Source organism: Xiphias gladius, chromosome 6 (assembly GCF_016859285.1).
Source record: "Xiphias gladius isolate SHS-SW01 ecotype Sanya breed wild chromosome 6, ASM1685928v1, whole genome shotgun sequence".
Taxonomy (NCBI): Eukaryota; Metazoa; Chordata; class Actinopteri; order Istiophoriformes; family Xiphiidae; genus Xiphias; species Xiphias gladius.
The window spans coordinates 10,055,997-10,078,553 of NC_053405.1; the positions used below are offsets into that span (position 1 = coordinate 10,055,997).

At 42.0% G+C, this 22,557-nt stretch overlaps 1 protein-coding gene across 1 annotated transcript in view; it reads left to right on the plus strand.

The window, feature by feature from the left end:
* Positions 1-22,557, plus strand: part of dennd1b (DENN/MADD domain containing 1B) — a 112,013-nt gene that overhangs the window by 22,316 nt on the left and 67,140 nt on the right. Inside the window, exons 3-4 of the mRNA XM_040128521.1 lie at positions 2,176-2,219; positions 22,019-22,068. Coding sequence (XP_039984455.1) covers positions 2,176-2,219; positions 22,019-22,068 — 94 coding nt within the window. The remainder of the gene's footprint in view (positions 1-2,175; positions 2,220-22,018; positions 22,069-22,557) is intronic.

Consider the following 22,557-nt stretch of genomic DNA (forward strand, 5'->3'; position numbering starts at 1 on the left):
ATCATACTGAAGGAATTACAAAAATATAAGCTAGTACTGGTATTGCTGGAACAAGAGATAAATTAAAGGCTACTGAAATAAATTATTGCACTCATAGGTAGTATACAGCTACATTCTACATTTTCTGGTTTGTGTTGAATGGAGGCTGTTTGTTATCACATATTGGTTGCAGCTGATGTCAGGACTTGATCATGAATTCAGCCGCACTCCTGTCTATACTGTCAACATAGAGGCCACTGGTTTAGCTGTGAGCATGGACACTGCAGTCAGGAACGTGTGGAGAAAAGCCTTTTCTTTGCACCTAGAACCATCCCCATTTTCATACCCATGCACACCTGGCCGATCACTGCTCAAAGTAGAGCCACCAAAAGTTACAAACACTGGGCACAACAGGCTACCCCTGTTTCCTCTTCTCCTCTGAATCTCCTGTCCCTTTTCCTCTGTTCTGTATCATTCTCCAGCAGCAGTTCCCATCCTCTCACCCAGTAAATCAGCATAAATAGCCCTAACTGTGGCAGATCATAGGGTCGGGAGAAGGGGGGTGGTTGGAGTTGGAGTGTGGAGCTTTGAGCTGTGCTGCTTTTTTTTTTTTTTTTTTTTTTTTTCTGTGCCGCTCTTTTCAAGATGGGGGCCATGAAATTATCCAACAGGATTATGTAAGGCATCATGGATTCTGCTGCGTCCTGTCATCCGTTTGTCCATTGTATTCCCTTCTCTCTCAGATATCCTGCTACTCTACAAGCTACTCATTGTGTGTTATTGCATATCCTGTTTACTGTTGCTTTCCCCTGGCTTTATAATGTCTACATTAAGCTATTTGGGCATATGCTTTGGGTAGCATCATAGCCAAATATAATCCTTATAAAAATGGTCATACGTGAATCAACCTCATAGTTTACACCTGTTGAAATCACAGTTATTGGGTTGGTTTTGTTTTTTTTGTTTTGTTTTTTTTTGACTGCATTATCTATGCTATCAAAGGGATTGTCTTTTCCAGATTCACTTTCACTCAGCTAGCTTTGTTGAAACAGAAGTCGTGTTTGTTATTGAGCCTGTAGACCTTTTGTATGTCCATGACAGTGAACCTGGCATGTGAGAGCTCCTCTCTTCAAACCATTGCTGTTCGTGCCGAGGTCACAGGGTGACCTTGGAGCTGTGGAAACCATGTTTACTAGAGACCCCTGTGTTCAGGCTATGGCTGGGTGGCTGCTTCCTTTCAACCACATGTTATAAGCCTGAGAAAAACGAGGCTCACTCTTTAGTTTGGAAGCTACTGAAACTTTAAGAGAGATATAAACATTAAGAGAGATGTAAAAATTAAGGCAATGGTAGGCTGGTAGCTTAATAAGGCAAATTATATGGCAATTGTGTACAGTTGGGTATATTTTTCGTGTGAACTTGCCAGCCTCTTCTGTGGTAAACAATGCTCATCTTCACACATCAATAATAAGAGAATGATGTCTGTTCATTTGCTATATGCTATGTCTTTATTAATTATATAAAACATTAATAACCACAGCTTACCAAATCAAATGCTGATCAGCAGCCTAAACCCCCTCATTTATAATGACGTTTTTGAAGCTTTTTAACCCACCTACTGTCTTATATTAAAACTTAATAACTGACATAACAGTTAATTGACAATATCAGAATAGGGTGATTTCTTGTCTATCTACAAATCAGTTAATCTACTTGGCTAATGTATTTTACTGAAAACAAACCTCTATTATCATAAACAAGCAAATATCCATGCTTGTATCATTGTAGGAATAATTAAGCAAATAAACCAGAGTATGTGCTGATATGACTTTCTTAAACGTGCATGATTTGGTGTATAATATAATATATCATATCTACACAGAGAATATAGATTTGCATATTTACAGCACATACAGCCTAGACACTCTTTCTCTTGCCTTTCACTGTGCGCTACTGTGTGTGTGTGTGTGTGTGTGTGTGTGTGTGTGTGTGTGTGTGTGTGTGTGTGTATGTGTGTGAGTGACTATATATGTATAAATGTGTGTTTGTGTGTGTGCGTGTGTGAGAGCGCGCACAGACTTGCAGCAGCCACCCTTGCCCCCACCCCTCTCATTAATATGTATGTGTTCTGAGGCAGCTAGCGAAGACGGTGTGTTTCTCACCAGCTGATTAATGCTGTCTGTCAATTACCTCTAGATCCAACCGTGCTATGGAGCTTCCCCCAGGACCACACAGACCAGGTTGGAACACACTCTGCTTTTTCATACCTCTCTCACTCTCTTCCTCTCTTTTCCTCTCTCTCTCCAAATTTTTCTCTCTCACTCGTTCAGTCTTGCAGACAACCTCTACCTTCTCCTCTCCCATCTCCCTTCCTTTCCTAATGCCCTTACTCCCCCTGCCATCCTGTGGTAGCCTCCCCCAACACCTATAACCACCACATCCACTCCCGTCCAAATCCCTATCTGTACTTCCTCACCTTCTCCCTCTCTCTCTTGCTCTCTCTCTCTCCTCCTCTCTGTCTCTCTCTGTCTCATTGTACGTCTGTTGCTGGTAATGAAAAGCAGTGAGCAGGTCTTCAATAACCGACAATCAGTAATTATCATGCAACCGTGACAGGAATGCACACCTCTGTTTTCCCCTTTCTCTCTCTCTCTCTCTCTCTCTCTCTCTCTCTCTCTCTCTCTCTCTCTCTCTCTCTCTCTCTCTCTCGCTCTCTGTATGTGTCTCTTGCTTTCTCGCTTATTGTGCTACTCTGCCTGCTTCCTTTTGTTTCACATTTATAGCATTATCAGGCTCATTTTCAATCTGAAAGCAAAATCTGAAGCTGTTTTGCAGTACTTTTTGGCACTCTATGTTCTTTCTAAACTAGTCAGAGGTAAGTAATGCAGGGATATATATACCTTAGTATCTCCTACTAGTCTGTATTGCTGAAGAATCACGTTTTCTGATGGGGACATTGTTTAAAGGATGATTCCAGTAAATTACAGCTGGGGTCTTATTTTTGTATTTTTGGTTATCATTTCTATTGATAGAAATAACACTGTACTCAACAAAGAGGTAGCTGAGATCTGGGATCACAGTGATATTGCTGCAATGAAATCTGAAGGGGCAAGAAACATGAGCAGTCAGATGATCGCAGGCTGTAAACAAGCAGTTTACCACTTCAGTTGGAGGCAAAATTGAAACTAAGTCCCAAAATGCCCGCTGTAGTCCTTTTATTGTGTGTTGCCACAATCATGGAAAAGTACAGTAGGTCAATGCTTAACCAGAAAGTCTGTCTGTAACAAGGACAGTTTGGGTAATATTTTAAGATTCATCTATGTTGTCTCTAGGGAGGCACCATTCCTATACAGCATATTGGTATCAGCCATGAAATGACCGATCCATATTAAATATACTTTCTTTGTTAATGTTGTGTCTGCTATCAGTGACATTCATTCAGTTGTGGTGGGCTGCCAAGATGTTGCTTTTATATAAAAAATCATTCCAATAAGTTAAATGCACTGAAATAAACAGTTTTTAAATTTAGGAAAAAGAGAGCACTGGTATCGGATTGGTGCTTGGTATCAGCTGATACCCTGAGTTGAAGTATCGGAATTGGTATAAGGAGATAAAAAGTTGGCTCGGTGCATACCAAGTTTATTGTTACAGATACGTTTTACTAACCTGGGGGTTTGCTTGACCAGTTTATTGTTTGAATGCTTGTGTTTATTGCCCTTGACGTCTTTTTAGGGATGTCGCTGCAGTTAACTGGATGAGTACCAAGTTGTCATTACTGATAGAAATGATGGCCAAAACTACCGTTGTCATAAACCTGACTTATCCCCTAAGACAGTCATTAATCTTATCAGCTGTCTAGGGGGGGACAACATGCACACGATTGAATAATTTAAATTTGATTTAATATGCCTTTTATTTAAAATGCCTGCTCTTTACCCTTAGAAGAATACACAGTCTCAGCAGGATGTCTTTGTTTTAATCTCTGGCTTCACAAGCAGAGCACAACAGTGTAGATCCAACTTGATCAAAACAATCACACAGCCTGTAATAATGTGTGTATTAATTTCTATGTTGTGCGTGTCACTCTGTAAGGAGATTAGACTGAATCATTCTCCTGTTGTTGCTCCAGCATGAGATGGCTCCATGACGCCTGCTCTCTGTTGCTGTGACTTCTCAGGCTGTGTGTGTGAGTGATTTTTGCACTGACAGTTGGATTTGATAGAAAAAAAAAACAAGACATGCAGCATGTTGTTTCTGTGCCAAGAGCAGCCACAGGACAAAACAGGACCTGGAGCAAATCACTGGACAGATGATTGCAGCAGCACACCAGTGAAAGAGGGGAAGAAATGGACAAGTAAAAGGAAAAAAATAAGAGAGACAGAAAACAATATGTGCGTAGGCTAACTATTTCTTAACACAGCAGCCAAGCCAGTGAGTTTAAACAGCTCTCCTGCCTCTCTGATCCACTTTGAGGAATAAACGGGCTTGTAAAAAGATGCTTCAGGCGATGTCTGCCTGCCCCACAAGAACCAGAGCATGCTATCAGAGTAAGCAGTAGAGGGAGTGAGGGAACGAGAGTGTGAGCAAGAAATTACAGACTTACAGAGGTAGACAAGGAAAGCGATAGTGAGGGAAAAGGAGTGAAAAGAGCAACTGAATCCAAGAGAGATAAACTAAAAAACATAGCGTAAAAAATAGTGTAAACATAGTGTATGTGTTGAAATGGGCCTGCCTCATCCTTGTTCTACCATGTCTCTTCTTTTTAGCCCCCCCCCAAACCTTACTTTTCTTTCATTCTGTTGTCGACCAGATCGTTTGTGTGGATAAGATGGGCCTTAAGATGGCTAGTTAGCGTACTGTGTACAGAGGGATTGGCCCTTTCCCCCGTATACATAAAGGCTGTATTCACAGGCCTCATTACCAGGATTAGGACTCCTTTCCTCCTTTGTGGGGCTGTAGGCTGGAGTCCTCTGTAGCCACAGTCTCTGTCTCTTTCTGTGGCTCGAGTTGGCCAGCATATGGCAGCAGCAGCCAACAGTCTCTGCAGAGGGGCTCAGGGCTCAGAGCAAGGCCTCCTTTTGTTTAGGCCGTTATTGTTGCTCAGCGTAATGACATTTGTAGGCCGTAGGATCGGGGTGGAGGGGTTAGTCTACCCCAGGGGAGAAGGGGAGAGAGAAGGAGACAGAAAGAGGGAGAAAGAGAGGGAGAGGGATGGAAGGAGGGGGAGAGGCGAAGACATGAAGACAGACAGGAGTGTGGATTATGGAAATATGAATTGATTTTTTTCTGTTCTGTGGTAGAATAGAAAGCTCAAAGGAGAACAGACTGCAGGCTGGCTGGCACGCCGGGGTGGTGCTGGGGAAATATGAAGTGAGAGGCGCTTGCTCCCTCTTTCTTTCGCTATCTCCTTCTCTTTTTTTCTTTTTTCCTCCTGCTCCCCCTATTCCTTCCTCAGCCCCTGAGACTCTCGATGCCCTGGTCATCTACAGATGCCACTTGGATAGAGAGGGAGAGATGGAAGAGAGGGAGGGGAAGAGAGAGGTGGCTAAAGCATATATTTGAATTGCAAGAAGGGCTTTTTTTTTTTTTTTTTTTTTTTTTTTTGCAAATGGAGCAGACAGATGGAAATCTGTCTGTTTCCTCTCAGATCTCATCCCAAAGTTGTGGAAAAACACAGTAGACAGACCACACATACACAAACTGAAAATGATTCTGCCAGTTAATTCTAGCTAACCACAGTGTGGTGCATATAAGGCCCACTTCTCAGTAGAGAACAGAGGATAATACGATAAACACTTAGCAAGTTCCACAAACAGAAGACCATTTGAGAACTTACAGAGACTGTGAGCAACTCCACAATATTTAAAAATGTTAAGTTACTCACCATACACCATTGGAAGCTACTGCACCTCTCAGCCAAAGACTACAAACAGAAACATATTTTTAAGTCTTACAGTCTCCAGCAGTAAATTATGTATTTCTTTGTTTTTGATTTAATATATATCTGTGTTGGTCTTTCTGTTTATTTATTTAGTTAGTTTTAGTCTCTGATGATATTTGCTATGCCATTTTCAGTACATTCAGTCATCACAGCTCTCAGCCCACTTTGGAATTAAAGGGTTTAACAAACGAAGTAATTTAGTCTAATTGTCAAGGACCATACATTTGTGTCCTGTATATTAAGTCTCACCCTCACCGGATGTAGTTCACATTCTACATAATGTGACATTACCTCCTTCTGTAGAATTTAAATTAATTGGGAGTCTGGTAACTTTCAGAATTTGTGCCTGTCATTTGAGTCATTTGGTTTGGCAGAATTTTAAAGGCAATTATAGGACATTATGTTTTTCTGAAGGAAATCAGAGGTCTGAAACCAGAGAATCCATAAAATTTTTTTTGAGATATTCAGAGATGCTTGTATTAGCTAAAGTAACAAAGGTTTTACACATGCACATATTATACACAATATCATCTCAGTGAACAAATACTCAAAAAATTATGTAAGGTATCACTGGGAAAAAAAGAGAGAGGAATGGAAATGCCTGAGGTGGTGAGGCCATGAGATTGGAACCAGTAATCCCGCTGGAAGGATTGTGGATCAACACTGGTTGACCATTGACCATCATATTTTGGTGTTTTCCATATATTTAAATTTTTTGAGAGAAAGCGGGACATTTAATGTTAATGATACTGGGTTATAGTACTGATGTTTTCTTTTTCTATACAGTATACACTCAAGCACTTCATTAACTCGAGCAATTATCCAATCTGTCAATCAATTGGCTGCAGTGCAGTGTATAAAATCATGCAGATACAGGTCAGGAGCTTCAGTTAATGTCCACATCAAACATCAGAATGGGGGGAAAAAAGTGATCTCAGTGATTTTGACATGATTTAGCATTATTGTTGGTGCTAGACGGGCTGGTTTGAGTATGTCTGAAACTGCTGCTCTCCTGGGAGTTTCACACACAACAGTCTCTAGAGTTTACTCAGAATGGTGCCAAAAACAAAAAAACATCCAGTGAGAGGCAGATCTGCAGTCTGAAATGCTTTGTTGATGAGAGAGGTCGGAGGACCATGTGCATCCCTTTATGGCCACAATTTACAGTCTTCTAATGGCTGCTTCCAGAATGATAATGCACCATGTCACAAAGCAAAAGAGTGTACTGAATGAGTTCAGTGTACTTCAGTGGCTTCCCCAGTAACCAGATCTGAATCCAGTAGAACACCTTTGTTATGTGATAGAACGGGAGAATGGCAGCATGAATGTGCAGCTGACAAATCTGTAGAAATTATGTGATGCAATCATGTCAACATGAATCAAGATATCAAAGGAACGTTTCCAACATCTTGTGGAATCCATGCCATGAAGAGGCTGTTTTGAGAGCAAACGGAGCCCTACCCAGTATTAGTATAGTGTTCCTAATAAAGTGCTCGGTGAGTGTCCTGATATACCTAGATATACCTAGAGGTTTCTGTGAAAGTGATATCTACCTCCTGAAGATCCTTTTCATAGACACTGTCAACTATCAATGCTCCATGGAAATGGATGATATAGGATTGTTACTCTCAGGAAATAGACAGTGATTAGTTCACATTCTTGTTGCACTCTGGTTGTACAGTTAATTTTCTGTTTATTCTCTCTCTCTCTCTGTCTCTCTCTCTGTCTCTCTCTCTCTCTCTCTCTCTCTCTCTCTCTCTCTCTCTCTCTCTCTCTCTCTCTCTCTCTCTCTCTCTCGTGCTTTTTTGCACATTCCTTCCTTACAGTTTAGAAGTAGCTATCCTCCCCCAGTATAAATGCATATCATACATGCACGCGGAGGTATAACATTTTTGCCTTCTTGGCATAGCATTGTTAAGCATCCTTCTGGTCAAACCTCTTGGTGCTCCTGTTGTTCCCTAGTTGTCACTTTCCAGTCCTGTCTTTTTCTTTCGCTACTGTCATGCCCATTTTTCTATTTTTGTAGTATCCCTCGATCCCTTCTGTCCCCTTTGTATCTCTCACTCCCTTCCAGTTCATCAACCTTCTTGTTTCCAAAAACCTCATCTCATATTTCACCTCACAAGCCACTGTTGCAGGAAATAGCAAATTACACACAAATTGCTTTTTTTTTTTTTTTTTTTTGCCAGTCCAGTTGCCGCATAATATCCAGAGAGAGGAAATATTGAATTATGAATAGATTTTACTGCAAGGTTATCTCTCAGCTAACTTGAGTTGATGTTAACTCTCTATGGCCATTCCACACATTTTAATAGGGAACCCTTGATATTCCTGCTGCATACAGCATCAATTCGACTACATAACATGCTGTTGTTCATTTATGCCAAGGCTACGGTAGGTATGATTCAATCCTAAAAGGAAATATTGATGCTTTGATACACGTGCATTGCTATGTATAATTAATTTGTCTTATTAAATGCATTCCAGGATTTACATTGTGAAAAAATGTAGTAATGTACTTTTCCCCCGTACTGTATGTGTGCATACATTGCCTAGTAAGAATCACCATATCTTGATGCTAAAATGCATTTTGAACTAATGATGGTAATGTTATCTTTGCTTCTTCTATGATGTAGGTCCTGTATAAATGTTATAATTGGTACAAAACAAGGAGCCTTGAAGCTCTTATCCTTTGGGTCTGTTGTTAACACCAATGATATTTACAGCAGGTGTTTTAAATTGTAAAAATATTTGTTTGTATCCCACTTCATTATAGCAGAGTGGTCAGTGTCTTAACTAAATGTCATGTCATCAGCCTTTGGCAAATTAGATGTGGGAATAGTGCAAATATAGCAAGTCTTCAAATTGTACGTATTATTCTGCCTGTAGCCATGTTTTTGTAAGTTTTAAAATTGTTTACAAGTAGATTTTTTTGTCTTCTATAAATATATAATGAATATATTTATCTTCTTGTCTTTGTGATTGTTTAGTTTTAACGACTTCAGGCTGAACACATTTCAAGTTCAAGTAGTCCTGTATATACATCTCTGCTCAAAAGCTCACTGTGTCATCAGTCAGACAGAAAGTGAGGGAGGGATGGACAAAGAGAGAGGGAGGAAGAGAGGCGGACGGTCTCTCGAGACTTCAAACTCGGCAACTGTGAGGGTTGCTCTGACACCATGCTCCATCAGGACAGGCTGCCTGACACGCTGTGATTGTTGGCCACAGCTCTGTGGACTGGCCGTGTGTATGGGAGGCAGGGAGGGGCGCTTTGGAGGAGAAGTTGGTTGGGTTGGTGGGGGAGAAGTGGTCTGAGGGATTAAGGTAAAGGAGAGGAGCTGTTGGACATTATTAGTAGCTTCAGCCCTGAGGGAGCCAAATGTTGACCCTCAGGAGAGAAGGAGATAGTGTGTTAGAGTAGTGGTGGAGAAGTCAGGGTGGTTGTGAGGAGGTTCAGTAACAAGGGGGTTAGAGATGCTAACTTGAAAGCAATGTTATGTGGCCCCGGTTGAGACCTCGTATAGGGAACAATATAGAAAAACTGTATAAGAGAAGGGGAAGTGTAAAAGGAAACAAAGAGAAGAATGGGATGTAGTTCGGTTTGAAAAGATATGTATGAAAACAGGGTGATGGTTAAGGTGGGAAAGAGGTGAAGAAGTCATGATATTAGTGGGATAGGAAGGTAGAAAGATTAATGGAAGGGACAGAAACATACAGCAACTCTGTCCGGCCAAAAGCTTTTCACAAGGACAAAGCCATATTCCCCACCCATCCTTCCAAAAAGAAAGGAGACAGAAAAATAGTGATGTTGTGTGGTGAGCTGTGAGTATTTTGTTAGCTCTTTGGGTGCTGCTGCAGCCAGTTATATGAAGCTGTAACAGCAAGGCACAGGGTGTGGGAAACAGAGATGAAAAAGATGGAAATTCATGCCTTTTTCTGTTTGCATGTGTGGAGAGGTTTGTCTAAGTGTGTGTGTGTGTGTGTGTGTGTGTGTGTGTGTGTGTGTGTGTGTGTGTGTGTGTGTGTGTGTGTTTATGTACATGTATGTGTGTAATGGCTCAGTGTGTCACAGGTTCTCGTCTTTCCCCTTCACTGCACCCTGACAGCAGTGTCAAACAAGGCGTCATATGATCTGTGCATGTCTTTGAGAATATGTGTGTCTATGTGTCTGGGTTGATAGTGTTTTTATTCTTCTTTCTAACCCTTTTCACCTCAGATCTCTGGGGTGTTCCAGGGTCTTGCCTAATGGACAGTCTCGCCCCACTAAGCCGGCCTTTTGCTCGGGCACTGAGCTGGACACCTAACTAGGGCCCTTTGTTGCTCATGGGTCCTGATTGCGCTGACCTCTGGGCTTGCTTCCTGGGAGAAGAAGGGTGGTGGAGAGGGAAGAGGAGAGCAGGGGAAGTGTTTTTACGCCCCGTTGCTCACATCTCTCCAGCATCACCCAGTGACTGGCGAAAAGAAAGCAGTGGTCTGTTTTGGCAGTGGAGTTAAAGAGCCGTTGGCTGCTTGTCTTTCCCAATCTGGTGGAAAGTAGTGTATTCAGCTACTGATGTACCCAACCTACAAGTCACTCATCATATAAGTTAACTGCACTTTGGCTACTCTGCCATTCACCAGTTTACAGTAAATGTAGGGTGAATTTGAGCTAAGGTAGGTCCTACCTGGTCAATGAATCTTCAGATATGTGAAATATCAATTGAGGCATTTTAAAAGAGAGTTGTCATGAACAGCTTTATAAATGTGAACCTTTCTTGCAGGTCATGTAGCTCATCCTGTGGATTGTTTTCTACATTTCAGAATTGGAGCACTGGTGTTGACACAGTGCGGTTGGGATGACCACAAATAACAACAGATGAAGACAACCCTAAGGGAAGAAAAGAATCAAAAACAGTCATCAAGTTAAACCTAAGCATACTGAGGTTTCATTCAATGCACTCTTTGTGTATCAGAGATTTTAAACATGCAAACAAGTAGCTACTGTTGTGGCCTGTTTGAAACTGTTTTTGGACACATGGCCACAGTAAGGGAACAGAGATTTTGGAATAGAGAACAGGGAGATTGTTAGTCATTTGGTAAAAAGTTGTTCCACTTTGTTTTGTTTCATAACGAAATCTTGAATTCAGCATCCATTTTTCAGAGCTCCTTGTTGGGTTTGTCATATACAAACTGGACTAGTGTAATGCTGCAGCACATATGCTCCAAATTTTATATATAGTATATCTGAGAATCCTGCCACACTCACTCAGTATTATGGCTGCAGTCGCAGAGGAAGAAAGAGCGCATCTACAGTTGGAAACAGGTTGTCTCTGTCAACCAGGAAGCTCATATTTAGGGTATCAGATGCCAGACTATTCAAACTACATACTGCTGTTGCCAACAGAGCTATCACACATATAAGGATGTGGCTCAATTGGCATGCATTTTTCCTTAACTACTCCATGCATGGCACAACCAGCAGCCACCAGCCTGAGACAGAGATAGAAGCAATGGCAGAACAAATAGGGTGTTGTGTAAAAGGAGAGAAGGACGGAGAGAGAGAGGGGAAGGAGAAGGAGGAAGAGGAAGAGGGTGCAGTGATGACCTGACCCTCTCTGCTAGATTCCATGTACATCTGTCAATAAGACGTCCACAGCCGAATGTTTAAGAGCCGGTGTTGCACTGCTGCTCCCCTGCTGAGCTTCTATGTATACATTATTTGTGTGTGTGTGTGTGTGTGTGTGTGTGCGTGTGTGCGTGTGAGTGTGTGACGCCATGTGTTAGAGGCAGGCCCACATCAGGGTTCATACAGTTGAGCTAAGCCCAGTGGGAGCTGAAAGCTTAAAGAAGGAAATCCCCCCCGGCTGCTTCGTACACACACAGACACACTCACACACACACACACACACGTGCGTGCTCTCTCTCTCTCTATCCCTCTCCCTCTCCTCCTGGCACTTCATTAATGAAGCCCATGCTTGTATGTTTGGGGCATATGCAGCTCTCTTGGCCCAACACTACAAGTGTGTGTGTGTGTGTGTGTGTGTGTGTGTGTGTGTGTGTGTGTGTTTGTTAGGGAGTGAGACATCTCTCCCTATCACATGGTAATATATTCAGTGGAAGATCTCGGCAGAGGCATAATACTGCCGCTCTCCCCTGTCTGAGTCCATCTGTGATATGTAGAAAGGACATCAGCAGGACAGGGTATTAGCACTGGAATAATGCACACTGTTATTGTTGATGCCACATACTTATTCTCCACGCAATATGCCCCCTCACCCCGTAACATAAATACATCCATTGTGAAAAAATAAATGAGTGCAATACAATGGATGGCATGTATATTACCCCAGTGGAATGTTATGGTTTTATATGTTATATTGGAGGTGACTCATTAACAGCTGATAGATGGGGAATGAGTTTGGGAATGATCACTGGGGGTTAACACAAATTAATGAATTCAGCCTACGTGTGCATTATAGCCTAAAGAGGGGGAAAAAAGAATTGAAGCAACAATTTGGCTTCTGGACAGCTAATTTCCCAGTGCTATTTCCGTTCAAGAAATATAAGGTGTTGAAACCAGTGGAAACTGGTGCTGTTGAGTGGTTCACAGGAGGCCCAAGCTATCACCTTCATTTCGTCCTTGGTTTAAGCATCTGTGATATCCTTAAGGGCCAAGAAGTACAGATTTGAAAATGGCAACTATTTTCAGCAAACAGGGTTTCTTCTTGCTAGAGGGGTGGCACATATATGAATATAAGAACACATAAGTCAGGTGTTGTCATGTGCTTGAAGAGGCCAGAAGCTCAATCTGCCAGCTTCAGCACCTCTTGAAGAGGGGCTCTGGCAACACGGGACCGTTGTTAACTAAAATAACCTCCACCACCAGAGACACTCTGCATCAGATGGGTCACAGGGAACAGAAACTTGTTGAGGAGATTAAAAAAAAAAAAATCCAGAAAGACAAAACTCCCTCTTCCCCCGTCTCACTCTCCTATCAGCCTGGGCAGAGTGAGCAAGAATGTGAAAATGTAACGCCCCCGTGTCAATTTGAAAGTGAACCTCATCGGCTCATATGCCCCTCCACCTCTCTCCATCACCCCCCTCTCCACCTTCCCCCTCTCAAGCAGCTCTGTTGCTTTGGTCCGGCTCTGAAGGCCGTTCTTATTACCGGCACAGAGCGCAGGTCAGAATGGCAAGCCGGCAGCATACTATTAAAGCCTAATGAAAGGAATCTCTGCAGGGTCTGAGGTCTGCAGCGGCCAGAGGAGGCTGTGCTTCTGCCCATTGTTCTTCTGCTTCTTTCCTCACTATTCTGTATATTTTTTTATCCCGTCTCTAAATCTGGCTTCTCTTCTATCTCCCCTGCTTCTGTCTGTCTCTGTCTTTGTCTCTCTCTCACTCATTTTTCTGTCTTTTCCTTTGTCTTGTTCTCCCTCTTACTCTGCATCTTTATGTTTTATTCCACCTGCCTTTGCATCACATGGTGTGTTTCAGATGGTGTGTTTCAAATTATGTTTTCACTCCTATAAATTTGTCGAGCTTACTGTGTAATGTAGCTATAGGCTATAGGTAGACAAGGCTTGAGTTTCCCTTACTATTACTGTTGCTATTGCATGTTTAATACGGCCTTTGAAATAAATACATTGCATGTTCACCTTCCTTGTCAACATATGGTCCCAGTTGACCACCTAATAATCGTCTATGAAGGAATCACTCTGATGTTAATTGAAGAAAATGAATTTTGTACACTGATCCCCACCATAGAATTGTCTTTATTTATGCCTCCTCGACAGGAAGGTCACAGGTTAGGGTCACATATAGAAGTGGGATCCTAGAGAGTGTCTCCCAACACAGGCAGGTCCTGACATAGGGGAGTAAATCTTGGTTCCCACTCTCTAAATTTCCTGCCTTCGTGACCTGCAGTAGCTCTTTTTGCCACTTGTGTTGTAAATTTCTAGGAAAAAAAAAAGCAGAAAAGTTCAACTTTAGCCTTGTCATTTCTGCCATATACTCTGAAAACAAATTTGCATTGTGAAAGTGTGGTTTACAGTAATATGCATGCCTTTCTGTGATCAGGCAGTTTTTAACTATATGACTCATGCAACACTTTCTAGTTGACACCATGTCTGCAATTATTTCAGGAGGATAGAAAATAATGGTATTGTTCAGGAAGATGTAGTAGGCTGGTAAACATTATTGGATGAAGAAGTTGCTGATATGGATTGTTTGATACTTGTAAAGCATTGGATTAATATGTTGTAGTCTAGAACATGACAGAAGATTCATCTTTTTTGACTTTTTTCCAGATTTATTGGTTAGTTGAATGTATGAGAAGGTACCAGTACGGGTTCTATAAAAATCAACAAAAAATGGAGAAATATGATTTAGCCTCTTGTTTTGTTTATGTAATTTAGGATTCAAGATGTTAATGATTTATTTCAGACACTTTATTAAAGAATTAAACATTTACTTCAGGTCCAGGTTTATTGTCATTTCCACACATATGCTTGACATAGAGGGAAATGAAATATCCTTCCTCCTCGAGGACCTTAGTGCAACTTAGAACAGACCTGCAAACACCACACAGTCTTAAGGGTAAGAAGGAGGACATGTACATTAGCATCAAAAATTTGTATGTAAACAAGGTCGAGTGTATTTTCTCCCTATCGACATGATGTTGGAACAGTTTTTTTAAAACAGTTTTTAAATTTGCGTGATTGAAGTCACCGGTGATGGTGAAAAATCTGACGTGGTGTGCAGTTTGTTGTTTGCTGATGCCGCTGTACAGCTCTCACGGGTAAACTGCTACAATAACAACAGCGGTGAATTCCCTCAGCAGATAGCAAGGCCGGCACTTGATGATTGTAAACTCCACCAGTTGAGCACAGACAGCAGCTTCTATCTCTCCTCTCACCCTCTGTCTTTTTTTCTTTCCCTCAGTCTTTCTCTCTGTCTTTATATATTTGCTTCTGTATTTGTTCAGTCTCCTCCTCTCTGTCATCTCTCATTTCGGTATCTGGTGTAGTTTGGAGATAACTGAAGAAACAGGAAGTGGTTCAGGAAGCTGGTTGTTGATAGTACTTTAGAGCATAGTAAAAATACTGATAATAGTCATCAGTGCATCAGTTGGAATGTCCAGAAAACGTATGAGTCCGTTGTTTCTGACTTTGTGTTTTTATCAATTTTGAGCTTAGTTTTAATCCACCAGTCTACCCAATCATGGTTTCATACCATCATAGATTTTTATTTTGCATTATTTATTTTATTCCCCTCTCATAACCAAGGCTCAGCTGTCCTTGTGCCTTTACACATTGCAAATGAATGCATATCCATGCAAATTCTTAAAAAAGAAAGGCTGAGAATTTGAATATTTTGCTTAAAGCTACACCCAGGTCGACCCTGCCATTCGGCATTTGAAAGCAGTGTGTCTGTTTGAATACTGAGGATCTCTCTTTGTCATGTTCGCCAGAGGGGCTGGGTGAGCGAACCAGCACCGGCAGGATGGGCAGAGATCGGCTGGGTAGCTGCACACAGACAGACTAATTGGGAAAAGGAGGGTGAAAGGGGGGGCTAGGGGTGTTGGTAAGGGTGAGGAAAAGGTGGGGTATGCAGGAAGGGGGGAATCTAAGATGACGACAGGAGATTTAGGAGGGAGGTGAAGGAGGACGGAGAATGGGGGATGGAGGGAACGAGAGAGAAGGGAAGGAAGAGGGGAGGTGATGAACAGGGCACGAGAGCGTGCGGGAGGAAGAGGTGAAGAAAGGGTGAGTGGAGACACTGTGGTTTGCAGCGCTGATGTGTTAGTAGCCCTGCTGACTATGTCATTATACTGTTGAAGTGCTAGCTGGATAACCAGGGTCCCTGTCTGCTGCAAATCATTGTAGCCTTATACTGTGGTTGACACATACGGATGAGATAGCTTTACGCAGATCAGTTTTCTTGCAGTTATTAAACAGGAACTGGAACCTCAAAGTCCTAAAGCATATCTATGAATCAAACACAGCAGGCATCCGTTGGGGGATAGTCTCATATAGATGTCTAGTTTGAGAGAAAAAAATGCCCTGAGAAGTGTGACATTATTAATGTGAAGTATTTTTGAAGTCAACCACCTAGTGCACAGCTATAATATTGCACCATGGTGTTGCCATCATGTTGGATTGTGATAATGATTTATTATAACTAAGAGTTAATGAATTTTGAATAGAATTGTGAGCAGGAACCAGTTGGTCTATTTCAAACGTTATATGTTTATGTAACAAGATGTATGAATGTCGGCATTCCTAAAACTAAACTATGTTATGTAGCGTTCAACTACAGTGTGTAGCGACTGAAGCTAAAAATAAGCAGTTTGACAATAAAATATCTAGCATTTTTCTGGGGCTTTCAAACGTACCTTTTGGTCTTCCTCAGTGGGTGGAGTTTGATCAGTTGTCGTAGTTTAAAGATTCAGAGGGGTAGAAGCATTGTTGCTTTCATAGGACTCAGAATTTTGCTTAACAGGCATATAATTAGACCATGTGGTGTTACGCTTGTTAACTTTGTGCAGCTTAGGTGGCTTATCTGAAAAGATATATTTATACCCTGACTGAATATTTTTTTGGCCTAAGTTATGAAGTTTGGAGTAGTACACGTATATCTATCTGATAGTAGTTACAATTTTAGTTGATAATAGATAAATCATTATAACCATTACCTCCCACGAAGGTCATGTAATGTTCTGGCTCCATACTTTAAATATTTTATGCCATGATGTTAATGCTGTAAGTATACAGAGAGCAAGTTAAAACGATTTACATTCTGGAGAGAGGTAGTTGACCTCTAGAAAGAACAAAATTGCTGGTTGGATCCGCCAGTCCCTTGATGACTTGTACCCCTTAGCGGACCGCATGTGATACACTGCTCCAGTGCGGAGTGTAGTTCACAGTTGAATTGTCATGGAGATGCACAGATGTGAAACATACCGTGCTGTTTTAGATGTTTGAATGTGTTTCACTACCTCCCCAGCTTTAATTGATTTCCATTCATTCCCATATTGAATAAAAAATGTACTTGCAAAGGCTTAGCTTGAGTTACGTAATTCATCGCAGTGAACAGCTTGTCTCCATTACTCTGAATTATGTTATTTTTGTGTGGTAATGCAGCACAGGCTTCTCAAATCAGTCTGCACTTACAATTGCATTACCAGGAAATAATAAACTAACTCAGACAAAAAGTAAAGCAGACACGATGTACACTGTGATTGATTGTATAATGAAAAAGACATTCAGAAATATAAAACAGTATTGCATGCTTTGAAAACAGCTGACAGTAATGTAAAGTACATGTGAATTGTATTAATGGGCTAACACATGCAAAAGCATTGATGTAGTCCTTTAAAATCTGCTTCTAATAATGGTATACTAGTGGTACATTTACAAATTTGCCTGACACCAGCCTCCATTCCTCTTAAAACTACATCCTGTATAGAGGGCTCTGGGGGCCTTGCTGCACTGAACTAGGTTGAGTTAACCTGGGTAGCTAGCTAGATTGATCTGGCTGCAGTAGCTAGGGGAATATAAAGCAGGGCAGGGGCTTAAAGTCTGAGTCCCCCCAGGGAGGAGTCCTCACTGCATGGGGAGAGGGGCATGAACTGAGCTGCTTTTCTCTCCCTCCCTCCCTTGCTTCTTCCTCTTCCTTTCCTTCCTTCCTCCCTCCTTCTGCTTTTCTGTCCATCCAATCGAATATCTTCTCCAGCTCTCCCTGCCTTGTGACATTCACTCTTGTCAGTCTCTCTGTCTGCCTCCATCTTTCTCTCCTCCTGTTTTTCTCGTTTTACATTTAATTAATTTTCTGCATTTTGCCATCCTCATTCCTTCCCTCCTTTCATCTGCATTTTCTGTACAACATTCTTGTCTCTCTCCTCTATGTTTGCAAGGATATGGAAAACTGAACATTGCTCATGAAGTTCGCACCCAAAATGAAACCCCATCGCTGATGCTGAGTTAGTATTTAATCCGTTTATAAAGAACACTTTTTAAAAAAAAAACTGGTTAACATGATTCTGTCCCCATGTTATTCTCTTAAACGCTGGTTTTCCCATTTTTAGTGATGGTACGTGGCCAAGAGGGGAGGTGCATGCATATGTGTGTTAGAAACAGTCAGGCTGAGCCCACACAGTATGATGTGTCACGTGTCAAATCCCCCCTGCCTGCTGTATGCCTCAATCATATATAGTTTAACCTGCTACAATTACTTTGAAAAGAATCAGGGTATTGCAGGAATAAAAATTGAGTTTAAAACTATTTTTTAAGAGTAAAAAGCAAGAGTGGCCCTGTGCTGCAGAGTTTCTTGCTCTTCCCTGCTGTATCGGGCTATTCTGCTGGGGGTATGGTGCAAAGCTGCACGGTGCCGCTGTTTGCTGTTGTAGTGTTGTGGTGAAGCGATAGCAGGATTGTCCGCTGGGGGAACCCGTAGCATTCTGTCTCACTGAGTGATACCCCTGTCTCCACTCACGATAAACAACACACACACACAACACTGTCTGCCAAGCCCAGCCTAGCAGTAGATTCCTCCCCCCCCCCTTCACAAAGCTGCAAATATATTTGCTGCCTCTTTTTCTTTTGTCTTGGGAAAATGGCAAGCAGGGGGAGTGTGTGTGTGTTTGTGTGTGCGTGCGTGTGTGTGCGTGCGTGTGCATGTGTGCGTGTGCATGTGTGTACGGAGGTGGTGGGCTCCTTACTGTACTTAGAAACTGGAAGAACACCCCCTTTGTGCCATTTCTGTTTCGATATCCCCGTGTTATAGGGCCCAGTTGTGGGGAGAGGGAATGTGTAAGAGTTACCAGTAATACAGGTATTATGTAGGAAACCGAAAATACACTGACAGATGAGGAAAAGAAAGATTGTGAGTTGCATATTAAATAAAGGCGGTCTATTCCTTTGGTTTGAACTGAAAGAGGTGTTGGAACAGTAACACTATTGAGCTCAGTATAAAAGATTGATTCATCTAAATTACCAAAAAACATATTTGCTTACTTACCTTTAGTGGTACTGTATAGCCATTCAGATAGTTTTGGGTTTATTTCCCCAAATTTCTTTTTTTAATGTTTCGAGATATTAGTCTCTTTGGTCTCTTTTTATATGGATCTGCCTTCTGCCAGAGAAAGAGACCCAGTGAAAACTTCTGACAGTAAAGTCTGTGGTTTATCAAGAGTAATGGAGATTCCAGAAAGACATGCTTCTTATAAAATGTCATTTTTTAATTCTGCACTGAATTTAATTCTGTTTGACTCCTTTGTGTTGGTATGGGGGCAGAAATTTCAGAGAGGGATATCTCAAAACCATGACCAAAATATAAACTACTTGCATGAGTAGATACCACTAAATGTTTTTTGTAACTTGGGTGAACGGACCCTGAAATACATTTGGTGCATTTGCAGACTGAGAGAGATTTTTAGCCAAAGTATTTCCTGGTAGTGGCGTTTTATCTTACATTACAATAGTTAGGTTATGTTTTGGGGTTTGTGTTTTCATTAGCAGTTTCCCTTCAAAGTTTGTATTGATTTTCTACAGTATGTACAGACAAAATTACATTTAGGGATTAAATAATACTGCTCCATCCCATCATCAGAAAAGATGAGTGGTCATCATATTGATGTGTGTATATATATATTTGAACTGAAATAATTAGGCTATTAATCACTAAGTCTGTTAATAATCAGCCGCTACTTTGACATTTGACATTTTTAAAGCACGTATGCCATGCATTCACTCGTTCTACTTTCTCAAATGTGAGAATATGTTTAATATAATTTTAAACTGAATGTCTATAGGTTTTGGAATGTTGGTCAGACAAAACAAATTTTAATGGCTTTTATTTCCCACGGTTTTTTGACATTTTGTAGATTAAAAAAACTAATTGATTAAAGGAGAAAATCATTAACAGATTAACCGATAAAGAAAATAATTATAAATTGCAGCTGTAGGATCTGTATCACAAGGCTCAGCCGTCTAGTCTCTTTAATGGCTAAAGACAGTACATAAAGAAATGTCTATACACTGTATGCTACACTATACCTGAGGTACTGATATGTCTATAGTGCCTAGAATGTATATATATAGAACATGTCTGCTGTTCCTCTGACACATTATACACACATACAAACACATCACTTCCCATTGGTCCTGTATGAGATCAGAGTCTCTGCAGCCCCTCGACTGTCACTCAAACACAGCTACCTGCTGTGGGCGGGGCTGTGACAACTCTCAAATCTGGCAAGTCAAATGTTTTTATTTGTAGGGAAAGCGAGTGCCTGTGTATGTGCGCATGTGTGTGTCTGTTTGGGTTTGTGTGCCATATGCAGTGCGCCAGGGAGGGCTCTCTGGAACATATTGCTGTGCGTACATAGTGGTTAATAATAGTAGCAAACGCATACAGCGATGGCATCTCTGATGTGTGTGACAGTTTTACAGCCGCACACGCCAAGACACAGTCACACACATGTACACACACACGCACGCACACACTCCCACAGCAGAGACAGAGACCTCCTCTGCCACTGAGCCCTCCATCTTTGTTGAGTTCTCAATTTTATCACAGATCCTCATAAGTAAGAACAACCGATTCCCACCCACCCTTCCTCGCCTACCCGCCCCTCCCATACACCCTGTATGTGGGAACACGAAAACACACAACATATAGCGAGTGAAACTCACCCACACACACAAGCACATACACACACAAACACATACAAATGTACATGCTTAAACACTCTCTCACATTGAATGCACAAAGTCCTTGAAGCAGGCAGGCACTCACAAAATACACATGACACACACACACACACACACACACACACAAACCCTCATCCCCCCCTTCTGTCATAGCTCATTGTTGCTGTTGCTTGCTTGTCTGTTGTAATGGTTGTGTTGTGCTGGGGTGGCAGCTTTAAGTTTCCATAGGGAGGGGCAGGGGGAATCAGTGACTGCTCCCCATGGTGAGGTCTTTGCAACAGTAGGCAGCGGCAGCAGCAGCAGACATCCAACCTGTCGTCCAGATCCGTCTCTGGGGGAGGCAGAGAGACAGAGCAAGAGATAGACATAGAGATAGCGGAGCAGCAGCATCACTCTCAGCTCGGACATCTCCAGTCAGAAAGAAGAGACAGACCTTGGGCTCAGTGGCTGAGCTTGGCAGGCAAATGAAAGAGAAAGAGAGAGACAGCAAGAGAGGCCAGAGCATAGCAGAGAGAGCCACCCAGTCCCCAGGATTAGCCTGTGAGTTTGGCAGTGCCTGGCCAGGACTGAGAGAGAGAGGTAGCAGAAAGACATACGGCAAAAAGGACTTGGTGCCTGGCGTCTATTCTGGACCAGGTTAGCAGAGAGATGAGGAGACAGAGCGACAGACAGAGCGGGGACCCGGAGCTCGGAGGCTGTGTGGCTGGTCTGGAGTGGCTCACCCATATGGTGCTCCGCTCTGTTCCTGCTCCCTGTCTAAATCCATATGCTGCTGGTGGAAAGGTGCCCCCCTCGCCTCTCCCCTCCCACCTCGCTTCAAGAGCATGCAGACCCTCACCCTCCCCACACTCCCTCCAATCCACAAGGGAGGTGTTGGGAGGTAAAGCCCTGAAGACCCCCCCCGTCCCTACCTCTTAACCCCTCAGAGCTGCTTAGCCCATTGTCACTACAATCTGCCACCATAGCCTTGGTGTTGTGTGTCCCCTCTCTCTCTCTCTCCCTCTTTTCTCTTTCTTTCTCTCTTCTTTCATCTTTTCATCTCCTTTTGGCACCCAATAATCGATTAACTTATTAACTGCTAATTATTCAAGCTGTGGATCGAGGATCCCTCCCCATCCTTGAAAAAAAAGGGAGCATTTCCACTCTGTTCTGCCAAATGAAGTGGTTTATATTGCCCATTCATTTGGATTAAGTGCATTTAGGCTGCAGTGTTTGGGATGTGAAGACTTTGTCAGATTGCTATCAGCAGCGTTTAACATTAATCCTCATTTTGTTCAGCCAGTTGATAGCACCCACTTAGTCGAAGCCCAAGAGATCTTTACATTGAAATACACAATTATTATTTGTTTTCCTTGTGATGTATGTTTCTCTAAAAGGGTGTGTGTGTCTCTCCGTTCTGGTTTCTCAGGAAGTCCTTCAGACGATACCAAAGTTCTGCTTTCCCTTTGACGTGGAAAGGTACGGTTCCTCCCCCTCTCTGCTTCCGTGTTTTTTAGCACTGCGACTCACTTTAACCTCCTTCAAATAGCGCACACACACACACACACACACACACACACACACACACACACACATACTCAAAATTATGTACATTTAGTTCTCCTCCCACTTACAGAGACACACATACATTTTGAAAAGGAAATGAGATGCTTTCTGTGTTGTGCGTCACATACTTGTGTTATGACCTGTAAAATTACCATCACTCATTGATACTATCACATGGCAATTTACTGACTGTCAAAGTTTAACTTGCGATTGCAATTTGCCCTTCTGGTCTTAAACCCAAACAAAATTTCCCTACATAATTTTTTAGAAAAAAAAAGCAAAATATCCCCAGAAATGACACGTTAATGATAATGATGAGGGCCATCAGTGACCAGCCCACTTGATGTGTCAGGCACAGTATGTTTGAATGTGTGTCTGAAAGAATCCAGAATATAAGGAAGG